At 37.7% G+C, this 15,421-nt stretch overlaps 1 protein-coding gene across 2 annotated transcripts in view; it reads left to right on the forward strand.

Moving 5' to 3' along the window:
* pdzd2 (PDZ domain containing 2) overlaps window positions 1-15,421 on the forward strand; it is a 457,654-nt gene that overhangs the window by 352,625 nt on the left and 89,608 nt on the right. For both annotated transcript variants that reach the window (XM_073064257.1, XM_073064259.1), the window contains 2 exons: window positions 2,077-2,194; window positions 12,626-12,758. In XM_073064257.1, coding sequence (XP_072920358.1) covers window positions 2,077-2,194; window positions 12,626-12,758 — 251 coding nt within the window. The remainder of the gene's footprint in view (window positions 1-2,076; window positions 2,195-12,625; window positions 12,759-15,421) is intronic.

Below are 15,421 nucleotides of genomic sequence, written 5' to 3' on the forward strand. Positions count from 1 at the left end.
GTTAATGCAGTTTGTCATGAAACTTACCAAGATGTTGAGTATAATATAACCAGAACACAATTTGTAAAGGTTGTAAAACCTGAAGCAACACCAATGCAGCATTGTAATTGACCATATACAAATTTGCATTGTTAAATAGAATCATAGAAAAGTACAGCATTAGTGAATCTAGTCTGTGCCAAACCATTTAAGCTGTCTACTCCCATCAACCTGCACCGGCATCATAGCCCTCCATACCCCTACCAACCATGTGCCTTCTCTTAAATACATGGAGAATATTTCTATTCTTCTATTTGTATGATAGAAATGAGGGAGAGTCTTAGAAATCTAAATTTCAAAGTAAATTTTCTATCAAAATATGTATATGTCACCATATACTACCCTGAGATACATGTTTTGCAGGCATTCACAGATAGAGTCAATGAAAAAATACACACTAAGACAGGCAAACAGCCAATGTGCAAAAGAAGACACATAGTGCAAATACAAAAATAATAATAATAATAAGCAATAAATAATATTGAAAGCATGAGCTGTAGCGTCCTTGAAAGTGAGTCCATCAGTCGTGGAATCAGGTCAGTGTTGAGTGAAGTTGCTTCAGGAGTCTGATGCTTGAAGAGTAGTAACCGTTCCTGATCAAGATGGTGTGGGATTCACCTCTCTCCTGAGGGCAGCAGTGAGAAGAGAGCTTGGCCTGGGTGGTAAGGGTCCCTGATGAAGGATGCTGCTTTCCTGTGACAGTGCTCCTTATAGATGTGTTCAGTTGAGTGGAGGGTTTTTCCTGCGATTGACTGGGCCGTGTCCACTTCTTTTTGTAGGCTATTCCATTCATGTGCATTGGTGTTTCCATACCACACTGTGATGCAACCAGCAGGATATTCGGCACTCAGCATCTATAGAAGTTTGTCGAAGCTTTAGATAATGTGCTGAACCTGTGAAAGTTGAAGTGCTGTCGTACCTTCCTTGCCATGGTACTACTTGAGTACCTCTACAGACTTTGCAAGTTGGGAGAACCAACAGGCAGTTCATCATTTTGTTCCTAAAATTCATGGTTTAATGCTGTAAATATTACTGAAAGTAATGGATATTCTGATATACATTTGGAAAGATTTGATCATTTGTAACTGATTCCATCCTAAAAGAATTTATGATTTCTACTTTCTAAGAGAAATGATAGTTTCTAAACTATATTCATACTAATTAACTGGCTATTAATCAAGACTTGTCCCTCTGCAGTTAAAGAAATAGTAAGCCAATACACATAAAGTGAACACCAAAATATCAAAATCACAAGAAAATCTGCAGATGCTGGAAATCCTGGAGGAACTCAGCAGGCCAGGCAGCATCCGTGGAAAGGAGTAAACAGTCGACATTTCAGGCTGAGACCCTTCATCAGGACTTTCATTCAGCCTTATCCAATCAAGTCTCTATTTACCTTCAATCACTTTCAACTTTTCCTCAAATTCTAGCGAGATATGGAAATAATCTGTAATCCACACCAAACAAAATTGCAGGGAATTATTTTCTTATCCACAGTTCAAAGTTCAAAGTAAATTTATTATCAAAGTACTTTTATGTCACCATATACAAGCTGAGATTCATTTTCTTATGGGCTTACTCAATAAGTCCAAGATAGAATAATAACCACAACAGAATCAATGAAAGACCACACTAACTGGGTGCTCAACTAGTGTGCGAAAGATGACAAACCCGGATCCCAAACATTGGGAATATATTTATTACTTTGTTTACCTGGGCATGTTGAGACACTACCCTGTTCTCAAAAATATGGTCAGGAAATACGGTCTCTCCATAGTCTCCCCATCTATGAGCTTCCTCCTTGCTGAACACCATTAAAATTATGGAACAATCTGATGAAGCGTCTTGGCCCAAAATGTCGACTGTTTAGTCTCCTTCATAGATGCTGCCTGGTCTCTTTTTGTTCTTCTGGATTTCCAGCATCTAGAATCTCATGTGTTTACCATTAAAATTACGTTTATGATATTTCGTAGATACTCTGTTGTAGACTGAATGCACGATGAGTTACCTGTTACCTGTGTATTGTTTTTTTTTCAGAGCCTGGAGTCGGATTGGGGATTGGAGCCTGTTGCCTTACCTTAGAGAATAGTACACCAGGAATCTATATTCACAGCCTCGCCCCAGGATCAGTAGCCAAACTGGATAGCAGATTGAGGTTTGTCACTAATGCTGAAAATATGTTCTAAAAATTTGTAGAATGCCCAGTATTTAACTGAAAAGTAATCCCTTCTACAGATGTCCTCAGTTTCAGAAACTCACTGTTCTCTGCACCTTGAAAGCGGTTCCTCGCACTGGGCAATTTTTCCACAGCAGCTAATAGATAGATAGATAGATAGATACTTTATTCATCCCCATGGGGAAATTCAACTTTTTTTCCAATGTCCCATACACTTGTTGTAGCAAAACTAATTACATACAATACTTAACTCAGTAAAAAATATGATATGCATCTAAATCACTATCTCAAAAAGCATTAATAATAGCTTTTAAAAAGTTCTTAAGTCCTGGCGGTTGAATTGTAAAGCCTAATGGCATTGGGGAGTATTGACCTCTTCATCCTGTCTGAGGAGCATTGCATCGATAGTAACCTGTCGCTGAAACTGCTTCTCTGTCTCTGGATGGTGCTATGTAGAGGATGTTCAGAGTTTTCCATAATTGACCGTAGCCTACTCAGCGCCCTTCGCTCAGCTACCGATGTTAAACTCTCCAGTACTTTGCCCACGACAGAGCCTGCCTTCCTTACCAGCTTATTAAGACGTGAGGCGTCCCTCTTCTTAATGCTTCCTCCCCAACACGCCACCACAAAGAAGAGGGCGCTCTCCACAACTGACCTATAGAACATCTTCAGCATCTCACTACAGACATTGAATGACGCCAACCTCCTAAGGAAGTACAGTCGACTCTGTGCCTTCCTGCACAAGGCATCTGTGTTGGCAGTCCAGTCTAGCTTCTCGTCTAACTGTACTCCCAGATACTTGTAGGTCTTAACCTGCTCCACACATTCTCCATTAATGATCACTGGCTCCATATGAGGCCTAGATCTCCTAAAGTCCACCACCATCTCCATGATCAAGGATCATGGTTGATCCTTGCGTGTTCCTCCAAATCACCTTTCCAATTTTCCATTCAGAACAAGAAGTGTTATTATTTTCCCCTTCCATATCTGATACTGTGGAAAATAATTATATTGCACTTTGGCCATGTAGATCAGATGACGTGACATAATCTGCAATCGATTCAGTGATCCCACAGCGCTTCCGCTTAGCTTCAGCTACAACCAAACCCAGATCATCAATGGCGCTCCTAGACCTAAGAAAAACATCAGTTTCTCTCCACGTTTATGCTGTTGCAAAAAGAAAGGCAGGTTTCACCATCATTCAAACCATGACCCTCACTCTTCATGATTTTTATGAGTGACTTGGATGAGGACTCTAAAGTGAGTAGTGTTGTGGTTAGTGTAGAAAGTTGTACATTAAGTGGGACACTGATAGGATGCAGAGCTGGGCTGAGAAGACTGAGCTTTTTTCTTTGAAGTGAAGGAGGGTGAGAGGCGGCTTGATGGAGGTGTTTCAGATAATGGACATAGATAGACTGGGCAGCCAGCACCTTTTTACCAGGGCAGAAATGGCTAACACTAGTGGGCATAATTTTAAAGAGATTGGAGAAAAGTATGGTGGGTTGTGGTGTCAGAATTAAGGATTTTAAACAGAGAGCAGTAAGTACGTGGAATGCACCGCCAGGGTTAGTGGTAGAGGCAAATACATTAGGAATATCGAAGAGACTCTTAGGCACATGGCTGACAGTAAAATGGAGGTCTATGTGGGAAGGAAAGTTAGATTGACCTTACAGCAGGTTAAAATGGTGATACAATGCCATGGGTGAAAAGGCCAGTTTTATGTTTGATGTTCATCGGACTCAACTAGGCTCACTGAAAAGAAAAGAGAAAGATTTGCATTTACTTACTGCCATTCGGGATCGCAGTGCTATTGCCGAGCCAACTTAATCATGGTGAACCCCCACGAACAATCTGTATTGATGGTACTGAAGCATCAGGGGTAACATAAAGTTTTGGATTTGCATGTTTGTGCATGCATAAGTGGAAATCCCAAGCTTATTTGTAGCTGTTTGGTGGAGCTTACCCAAGTATATTCTGATATTGAACTCTTCACTGATTCCAGCAACAAAGTGCAAAATTGAAACAACACATACAAAATGATCAAGGAACACAGTGGATCAGGCTGAATATATGGAGGGAAATGAACATTTCCCAACATAAATGCTGCCTGACTCACTGAGTTCCTCCAATACTTTGTGTGCGTTGATAAGGATTTCCAGTGCCTGCAGTCTCTTTTGTGTCTCCAAAATTGAAGCAAGCCAAAAGAGCTTACAGCACTAATATTGAAAATCTAACCAAATCACATCGTTTTCCATTTGAATGGAGAGGAATAGCTGTAAGGGGCAAAGATAACTTTGATTTATTTTTCAGTTTTTTTACTTCTTTCAACTTAAATGTTTAATTGATTTAATTCATTTATTTATAGTTTTTAAAAATATTTTATTTAAATCTTTAAAGAAGGAATTCAAGGACTCAATTAATACAACAATTAATACATATTAAAAATAATTCAAATACATTAATAGGTACGAAAGGAAAAAAAGAACACCTATCCCAACACCTTCCCGCATTTAGAAAAAAGGAGGGGAAAAAAACATAAGAGACAGAGGAAAAAAAGGAAGGGAGAGAAGAAGAAAGAAAAGAGAAAAAAAAAAGAAAAAGAAGAGTAGGCATCCAGCTCTCAGAGTCAGTTTAAAATACAAATTTCAGAAACTAGCTTATAATAAGGGATATATTAATTTAAGAAATTAAAATAAATAGGTTAAACAATCCAGGCATTTAAGTAATCCAAATATGGTTGCTAAATCTCAATGAACATAATGTACCCATTCCTAAGGGTATAAGTAATCTTCTCAAGGGGTATACAACTTTGCATTTCTTTGTTCCAACGATCAATATGTACAAGGGAATCAGATTTCCATGTTACCGCTATGCACTTCCTGGCTACTGACAGCGCAATTTTAATAAATTTGGATTTATTCCTGGGGAGGTTAACTTTCAAAACTACTAAGTTCCCCAGAAGAAACAATTCTGGGTCTAGGGGGAAATCCATCCCCAGAATCTTTCCCAGTACCTCCCCCAGATCTATCCAAAAAGATCTCAATCTCGTGCATAGCCAGGTGGAATGCAAAAAGGTACCAACATCTATGCCACACCTGAGACACTTATCAGAAATTTCTGCTTTATTTTTATGTATTTTTTCAGGTGTGAGATATAACTGATGTAAAAAAAATTCAAATGTATCATTCTGTATCTAGAGTTGATAAGAGTGGTAACACTATCCAAACATAAATGTGACCAGTATTGATGATCAATTACAATGCCCAAATCCGACTCCCAGCTTTCCCTCGATCTGTAAATACCAAGCTTTGGACATTGGTCCCAGAATAAAGAATACATATTAGAAATAAAATTAGTCATATTCCCCTTTCATATTAGAATCTCCATGTCTGAGCACCTTGGTAGGGTCAGTGATGGACCCAAACAGTCCCTCAAAAAAGATCATAATTGGAAATAGCAGAAGAATGTGTTATTAGATCAATTATATTTATTTTTAAGTCCCTCAAAAGACATAAATTGCTTCTGCTGATTATAACAATCTTCAACGCACCTGATACCGTGTTGATACCAGGTGGCTGGAAATTTATTACCCAGAGTCATGGGTATTAATCTGTTCTGAGATAGAGGCGTCTTTGAGGATATTCCTTTTTTCAGACCCATAAATTGTTTAATTTTTTCCTAGACATAAATTACATGTCTCAGTAGAGGATTGGTTTTTAATTAATTTGGAGTCCCATTTGTATATAAATTCTTCTGCCATCTCTTCTCCTATCATGTGTAAGCCAATTGTAACCCAAGAAGGAATAGCCGTCTCATCAAAAAAAGGAGCAATAAAACGTGCTTGTGCAGCTAAATAATATTTTTTTAAAATCTGGTAATTTTAACCCTCCCAATTTATAGTCCCAGGTCAATTTTTCCATGGAGATTCTAGATATTTTACCTGACCATAAAAATAGAGGAATATGTCCATTGAGAATCTTTAAAAAATTATTGGATAATGGGATAGGTAAAGACTTGAAAAAAATACTGAAGTCTTGGCATTATCTTCAGTTTTATACAGTTTACCCCGCCCATCAGTGTGACGGGAAGGTTTATCCACCTACGTAGGTCCTCCTCAACGTTCCGCAGCAAGGGGAGATATTTAAGTTTATAAAGGTCATCCAAATTGCGAATAAACTTAATCCCCAGATATTTCATGTTGGATTTAACCCATCTAAACTAAGTGCCATATTTATATTTGGCATAGTTTCCTCTACCTAGAGGTAAAATTTCACTTTTATTCCAATTTATATCCTGAGACTATACCATAATTGTCCAGCAAGGCCCTAAGTCTTACCAAAGAGCCGGCCGGGTCAGCCAAATATACTAAAATGTCATCAGCAAATAAATTAATTTTATATTCTTCCTGGGCCACTTTAAACCCCTTTATATCTGGATCCCGTCTAACAGCCTCAGCCAATGGCTCTATTGCCAGAACAAACAGAGCTGGAGATAGTGGGCAACCTTGTCTACTAGATCTATGTACAGAGAAAACTGGTGAAATCTGCCCATTCATAATTATTTTGGCCTTAGACTGATGGTAAATTGCTCTTATCCAATTTATGAATATTTGGCCTAGACCAAATTTTTCCATTGTTTTAAATAAAATATCCCATTCAAGTCTATGAAAGGCCTTTTCAGCATCTAAAGCCACCGCTACAGTTGAGTCCACTTTCGTCTTAGCTAAATGTAATATAGTCAATAGTCTGCCAATATTATCAGATAATTGTCTATTTTTAATAAATCCTGTTTGATCAGATTTAATCAATTTTGGCAGGTATCAAGCTAATCTATTAACTAATGCCTTTGCTATAATTATAATATATATATAGCCCAAGATCTTAAGGCACAAACTAACAGAGATGGGAGTAGACTCTCACGTGGTGGATTGGATAGTGGACTACTTGACAGATAGACCTCAGTATGTGCGGTTGGGAGACTGTAGGTCTGACACGGTGGTCAGCAGCACAGGAGCGCCGCAGGGAACCGTACTCTCTCCGGTCCTGTTCACCCTGTACACATCAGACTTCCAATATAACTCGGAGTCCTGCCATGTGCAGAAGTTCGCTGATGACACGGCCATAGTGGGGTGTGTCAGGAATGGACAGGAGGAGGAGTATAGGAAACTGATACAGGACTTTGTGATATGGTGCAACTCAAACTACCTGCGTCTCAATATCACCAAGACCAAGGAGATGGTGGTGGATTTTAGGAGATCTAGGCCTCATATGGAGCCAGTGATCATTAATGGAGAATGTGTGGAGCAGGTTAAGACCTACAAGTATCTGGGAGTACAGTTAGACGAGAAGCTAGACTGGACTGCCAACACAGATGCCTTGTGCAGGAAGGCACAGAGTCGACTGTACTTCCTTAGAAGGCTGGCGTCATTCAATGTCTGTAGTGAGATGCTGAAGATGTTCTATAGGTCAGTTGTGGAGAGCGCCCTCTTCTTTGTGGTGGCGTGTTGGGGAGGAAGCATTAAGAAGAGGGACGCCTCACGTCTTAATAAGCTGGTAAGGAAGGCGGACTCTGTCGTGGGCAAAGTACTGGAGAGTTTAACATCGGTAGCTGAGCGAAGGGCGCTGAGTAGGCTACGGTCAATTATGGAAAACTCCGAACATCCTCTACATAGCACCATCCAGAGACAGAGAAGCAGTTTCAGCGACAGGTTACTATCGATGCAATGCTCCTCAGACAGGATGAAGAGGTCAATACTCCCCAATGCCATTAGGCTTTACAATTCTACCGCCAGGACTTAAGAACTTTTTAAAAGCTATTATTAATGCTTTTTGAGATAGTGATTTAGATGCATATCATATTTTTTACTGAGTTAAGTATTGTATGTAATTAGTTTTGCTACAACAAGTGTATGGGACATTGGAAAAAAGTTGAATTTCCCCATGGGGATGAATAAAGTATCTATCTATCTATCTATCCATCTATCTATTTTATAGTCCGCATTTAAAAGTGAGATAGGCCTATAAGATGCTGGTTTTAGCAGATCCTTATCCTTTTTAAGATTTAACGTAATAATTGCTGTTGAAAAGGATTCCAGTAGTGTATGGTCTCCTCAGCCTGAGACACAACCCTCATAAAAAGGAGCATTAATTGATCCTTAAATTCTCTATAAAATTTAGGGGGAAAACCATCATCTCCTGGCGATTTATTAGCCTGTAATAAGCCCAGGGCTTTTTCAATTTCATCCCCAGAAAAAGAGGCATTCAGTTATTCCTGATCTTGTTGACTCAATTTGGGAAGTTGTAAATTAGACAAGAAATCATCAATTTTCAGTGAGTCACTCACTGATTCTGATTTGTATAGTTCCAAATAGAACTGCTTAAAAGTATCATTTATTTCTTTTGGCATATATGAAATCTTACCTTCCCCTGTTTGAATTGCATTTATTGCTTTGGAGGTTTCTTCCACCCTCAACTGCAAAGATAGTACTTTATGGGTTCTCTAATTCATAATAATGTTGGTTTGATTTTAGTGTCATTTTTTTCTATTTTATAGGTTTGTTTTGTGTTATACTCTGATTTTTTATTTATTAATTTTTTATCGTTTTCCTCTTGTTAAATTCTGACGGTCTTTTTCTAATTGTGTTATTTCTTTCTCCCAATTCATTTAATTCTGTTACATATTTATTTTTATACCCTTAACATATCCAATTATCTGTCCTCTTAAGTATGCTTTTAATGTGTCCCATAATAAGAAATTATTGGCAGTAGAGGGTGAGTTCGTCTCACAGAACAGTTCTATTTGAGCTCTAATAAAACTGCGAAACTCTGGGCTTTTCAACAGTAAAGGATTAAAATGCCATCTATAAAATGTTTTTTGTTTATCAGGCATTTCAATTGATAAAATTAAAGGTGAATGGTCCGAGAGTAGTCTAGCAGCATATTCTATTTGAATGATCCTACTTTCTAATTTAGCTGATATTAAAAATAAGTCAATTCTAGAATAGGAATCATATTGTTTTGAATAGAAAGAGTAGTCTCTTTCCCTTGGATGCTGCCATCTCCAAGCATCTATTATATTCAAGTCCTTCATGAAGGCCAGGGTGGTTTTTGCTACCCTGACCTTCAGGACTTTTTTAACTGATCTATCTAAAATTGGATCCAGACAAAAATTGAAATCTCCTCCAATTAAGATATTTTCATATCCTTCGACAACTTTCAGAAAAATATTTTGGATAAATTTCTCATCGTCATAATTGGGGGCATATAAATTCAAAGTGTCCAGGATTCTGAATATATGTGACAATTGACCATAACAAATCTCCCAGCCTGATCTATGATAGTACACTCCACCTTCACTGGCAAATTCCTCCCTATCAATACTGCCACTCCCCTGGCTTTAGAGTTAAAGGAGGATGCTATTACTTGACCAACACATCCTCTCTTTAATTTGTTATGTTCTGTCACTGTAAGAGGAGTTTCTTGAAGAAAGGCGATATCAATATGATTTTTTTAAAGATATGCCAGAACTTTTTTTCCTTTTTATCGGTCCATTTATCCCATTAACATGAAGACTTAAAAATTTAATTGCTCTATTCATATTTATCAGATTTTATTAGTTGATAAATCCTGCCCACAAAAAAAAGTATAAATTAATCCCACTTCTTTGAGTGGCTCTGAGATATTTGGTGCCATTCTCAATAGAGTATAGAAAATAGAAAGGAAAAAAGAAAAAAAGAAATTAAAGAAAGAAAAAGAAAAGGAGAAAAACCCTCCCAACTGGCGTTCCAAGTCCACGGCGCCTTAACCCCTCTTACTGTGGGGTCCAATAAACATCGCACTAAAGATGGACATTCTTTAACATATAACATAATTAATCTTTTTGTTAATTTATCCACTCCCCAATAATTCCTTAATTAAACATCTGTAAAAATAAATTATATTCCACACCCGTTATTACTAAATATCTAGCATAATCTATAATATTGAAAGTAAATATCATTAATATAACAATATATCCAAATAAAGAAGAGTTCAAAGAAACTACTAAATATAACCCTAAATATTGTAACTTAATATATATCCAGCATACCAAAAATTAAACATATAAGAAGTTGATATCTGTACAATCAAAGCTATTCATACTAGTTATAACAAAATTAGATGAACTATATAGTTCCTAAGTATAATAATTCAAAGAAACCATCTGTAATCAATATTTTAAATCATAATAGTCTTCATCCATAATCATATAGATTTGAAGTTCAAGATTTTCATGTTAAAATTAATCTATATTGATAATGAAAATCAAATAATTTTCTTCATATATTTTTTCCAAGATAAATCTTTTTAGGCCTCTTGTTCCAGAAGAATATTTTGAATCACGATGTCTCAGATATTTTTTGAATAAATTTTATCGCCTCCTGGGGGTTAGTAAAAAATTTCCTCCCTCCATCCGACAGAGTAATTCTCAGCTTTGCTGGATATAATAAAGAATATTGAAGACCTTTATTCTTTAATAACCTCCTTGTTAAGTCAAAGTCTTTTTTCTTAACAAGGCCACACTAATATCTGGAAAGAAGGATATCATTCCCCCTTCAAACTCTAATAGGCCATTTCTCTCTCTGGCCTCTATTGCTGCAGCTCGTCATACTTTTTGTTTATCTCGATACTTCAAAAAGCGTATAAGTATAGAGCACGGCCTTTGCTCTGGAAGTGGTTGGCGGATTAAAGTCCTGTGGGCTCTTTCTATAATTAATTTTTTTATCAAAATGCTTTTTCCCCAGAACTTTGGGGATCCATTCTTGAAAGAAAGTTACTGTCTCTTCCTTCCAGACCCTCTTTTAAACCCACTATTTTGATATTATTTCTTCTGCTATAGTTTTCAAGGGAGTCCAGTTTATCCATTATTTTTACTTTCTCAATCCTTCTTTTCCCAGGCTTTGTAATCCATTCACACCATCTTCGTATTATTTTCTAAATCCCGGGTTCGCAAATTTAAAGATTCCAAAGTCTGCTTCATTTCCTTAGATTCTTGAATGATAAGATCTAAATGACTCTTGAATTTGTCCATCCTACCTCTACCTGTTGATCTGTTTGGCATGGGTGACCCCACCAAGAGTCAAGGCACAAAGCCTTGACTCCAGCCAACATAGCTCTCCAGGTCATTAAGGCATGCAAGCCTCCAGAACGTACGGCAAGGTTGGGGTCCTCTTGGAGGATCATATCACAATTCTTCGACAATTTTGATGGCTTAATTCACTGTCATAATCTTTTAGCCCTCCAGAGATCTGCACCTGCTATGCTCTGACTCATTTATAGGTCAACAGAGAGTATGGGTAGCTCATAAATTAAAAAAAATCATTTTAAACAGTTAAAGGCGGTGGTTTACCCATGCTTTAAACCATCTAACTGTAATTTTAAATACTAAATTATAAACATCTAGTATTCAGAATGGAATAGTGTCTGTTGAATTGGTTATGTAACCTCATTGACTTGCTTAGGGTTGCTTATCTGGATGGAAAAGATAGTTGGAAATATTTGTTTATTAATTAGTATTCATGTTTGAATTAATTTTATCAGTTAAATGTGCAAAGTAATTTTAACATTTAAAGTTTTAGATAAATTTATTTTAACTACTTTAAGTGTTTCAAATTATTAGAGACATTTAAAAGCAGTTAAGCAGGCCTTCAAAGGCAGTCAGGGTTGTCCTTAGGCAGAGTTCAGCCACCGGAAGCCCACTCTCATTTCATTTTGTGGGACAGTCACGGCATTAGATCAGCAGGCTTGAAGCTTCATTAGACCTGGAGGGCTGAAAAAATGTCAATGTACCTGCAGGGATTGTGTAGTGGGTTGAGAATGTGGGCATTACAACCACAATCCACCCCACTGACGTTGACTAATTTTAATAAAAATGCTTCCTTTCTTGAAAATGAAGTAGAGAATTTCAGTCAGACAATTTCTACTAAAATCTAAAGTGAGTGTCGAGTGGTGAACTTTCTGCCGGCAATTTGTGTGATCTCTGGAGAGTGACTATTTTGGAGCAAACCAGTTGCAGAACTTACCTTTTTTTTTATCTGAGCTTACCTGTCAGAATGGGCACAACTAATAAAGCCCATGTGTTTTATTTGTTGTATAAAGCACCAGTTGAGTGCAGATGGTTTCAGATTTCATTTGATTGCTGTCTTCTTCATGTAATGTCAGCCTTGAGAAAAATAGCACAGGATGAAACTACTTAAATGAATTGTGCCTTGTTATTATTTTACTGACTATCTAATTTAGAAAGAAAGGACTCTTTTGCTGTCTTATGAATGAGTGCAACTGTATAATTCAGAGTGGAACACTATCAGTTTTTTGATGTCTCTGGAGACTGAAAATGGCAAAATTAATGAATTTTCTCTGCCTTTTATTGCAGCCGAGGGGATCAAATTTTAGAAGTGGACTCTGTGAGTCTGCGACATGCTGCTCTAAGTGAAGCGTATGCGATTCTAAGTGAGTGTGGTCCAGGTCCTATCGGCCTTATCATTAGCCGTCATCCAAACCCAAAGGTAAGACATGTAATACAATTAGGTAGGTCTATTCAAGTAAACCCTATTTCCTGAACTGAAATTATCAGAGGTGATTGGTTGTGTAAGTATTTGCTCTGCCTGTCACACCACCAGAAGATACTCATCCCCGGGCTGTTTTCTCACATGAACTGAGAAGGGAAAAGGTTAAGGACCATATACACTCAGTGGCCACTCTGTTTGGTACCTCCTGTATCTAATAAAGTGGCCGCTAATTGTATGTTCATGATATTCTGTTGCTGTAGCCCGTCCACTTAAAGGTTTGATGTGTTGTGCTTTCAGCGGTGCTTTTCTGCACACCACCGTTGTAACACGTGGTTATTTGAGTTACTGTCACCTTCCTGTCTGTTTATCAGTCTGGCCATTCTCCTTCGACCTCTCTCATTAACAAGGCATCTTGCCCCAGAAAAATGCCACTCACTGGATATCATTTGATTTTTTTTATTTGCACCATTCTCTGTAAACTCTGAACTGCACAAGATCAGTAGTTTCTGAGGTACTCAATCCACCCAGTCTGGCACCAACAATCATTCACACTCAAAAACTCACTTAGATCATATTCTTCCCCATTCTGACGTTTGGTCTGAACAACAGCTGAACCTCTTGACCATGACTGTGTGCTTTTATGCACTAAGTGCTGCCACGTGATTGGTTAATTAGATATTTGCATTAACAAGCAGGTGTGCAGGAGTACAGGTGGCCAGCCATGAAGACCAGAGGAAGTTATAGTTTACGTCCAGAGGTCCCATGTTCCTCTCAAGCCAGCTCCATGTGGCAAACTTATGGTCAAATTACACAAGTCATCTATCTCAAAAACTAATGATGAAGACTTTGCACAAATACCTCCTTGTTAAAATATAATTTTACTGAATGATATTAAAATTATTTCAGCATCCCTACCCTCTATCAATAGACCACCACTAAATTGAACCAATAGATTGAAATAGATATTCTAAGTTTTACTGCTAAAGTTTCCTATTAATAAAATCTCAATTTGTCTATGAACAGGCTACAGGAACGAGACAATTTTATCCTATATAGTGCCTATAAAAAGTATCTACCCCCTGGGAAGTTATCATGTTTTATTGTTTTACAACATTGAATCATAGTGGATTCAAATTTTTTTTTACACTGATTAACAGAAAAAGACCATTTTATGTCAAAATGAAAACAGATCCCTACAAAGTGATCTAAATTAATTACAAATATAAAATACAAAATAAGTGATTGCATAAGTATTCACCCCTTTTAACATGATCCACTAAATCATCAATGTGCAGCCATTGGTTTTAGAAGTCACATAATTAGATAAATGGAGATTTGTTTTTGGAGGACTATGTGCAGTCAATGTGTTTCAATTGCTGGTATTAAAACTACACCTGTATCTGGAAGGTCCATCTGCTGGTGAGTCAGTATCCTGGCAAAAACTACACCATGAAGACAAAAGAACACTCTAAATAACTCTGTGGAAAGGTTATTGAAAAGCACAAGTCAGGAGATGAATACAAGAAAATTTCCAAGTCACTGAATATCCGTTGGAGTACAGTTAAGTCAATCATCAAGGAATGGAAAGAATATGACACAGCTGTAAATCTGCCTAGAGCAGGCCATCCTCAAAAACTGAGTGACCGTGCAAGAAGGGGACTAGTGAGGGAGGCAACCAAGCCACCTATAATGATGTTGGAGGAGTCACAAGCTTCATTGGTTGAGATGGGAGAGACTGTGCTTACAACTGTTGGCCAGGTGCTTCACCAGATGCAGCTTTATGGGAGAGTGGCAAAGAGAAAGACATTGTTGAAAAATCTTACATGAAATCTTGACTAGAGTTTGCCAGAAGGCATGTGCAAGACTCTGAAGTCAGCTGGAAGAAGTTTCTATGGTTTGCTGAAACTAAATTTGAGCTTTCTGGCCATCAGGCTAAATGCTATGTTAGGCTTATACACATCATCAAAAACACACCATCCCTACCGTGAAACATGGTGGTGGCTGAATTGTGTAGCAGCCCCTGGAAGGCTTGTGAAGGTAGAGGGTAAAATGAATGCAGCAAAATGCAGAGAATTTCTGGAGGAAACCTCGATACAGTCTGCAAGAGAACCGCTACTTGAGAGAAGGTTTGCTTTCCAGCAAGACAATGACCCCAGGCATAAGCCCAAAGCTGCACAGGAATGGCTTAAAAACAACAAAGTTAATGTCCTGGAATGGCCAAGTCAGAGTTCAGACCTCAATCCAATTGAAAATTTGTGTGTGACCTTGAAAAGGACTGTTCACTCATAATCCTCATGCAATCTGACAGAGTTTAAGCAATTTTGCAAAGAAGAAAGGGAAAAATTGCAGTTTCCAGATGTGCAAAGCTGATAGAGACCTAACCACACAGACTCAAGGCTGTAATTGCTGCCAAGGGTGCCTCTACTAAATACTGACATGAAGGGGGTGAATACTTTTGCAATCAATTATTTTGTGTTTTATATTTGTAATTAATTTAGATCACTTTGTGGAGATTTGCTTTCTCTTTGACAGGAATGAGTCTTTTTCTGTTGATCAGTGTCAAAAATGCCAAATTAAATCCACAGTGATTCAATGTTTGTAAAACCAACATGAAAACTTCCAAGGGGGGGGTGAGTACTTTTTATAGGCACTGTAGGTAG

This window comes from Hemitrygon akajei, chromosome 13 (genome assembly GCF_048418815.1).
Source record: "Hemitrygon akajei chromosome 13, sHemAka1.3, whole genome shotgun sequence".
Classification (NCBI taxonomy): domain Eukaryota; kingdom Metazoa; phylum Chordata; class Chondrichthyes; order Myliobatiformes; family Dasyatidae; genus Hemitrygon; species Hemitrygon akajei.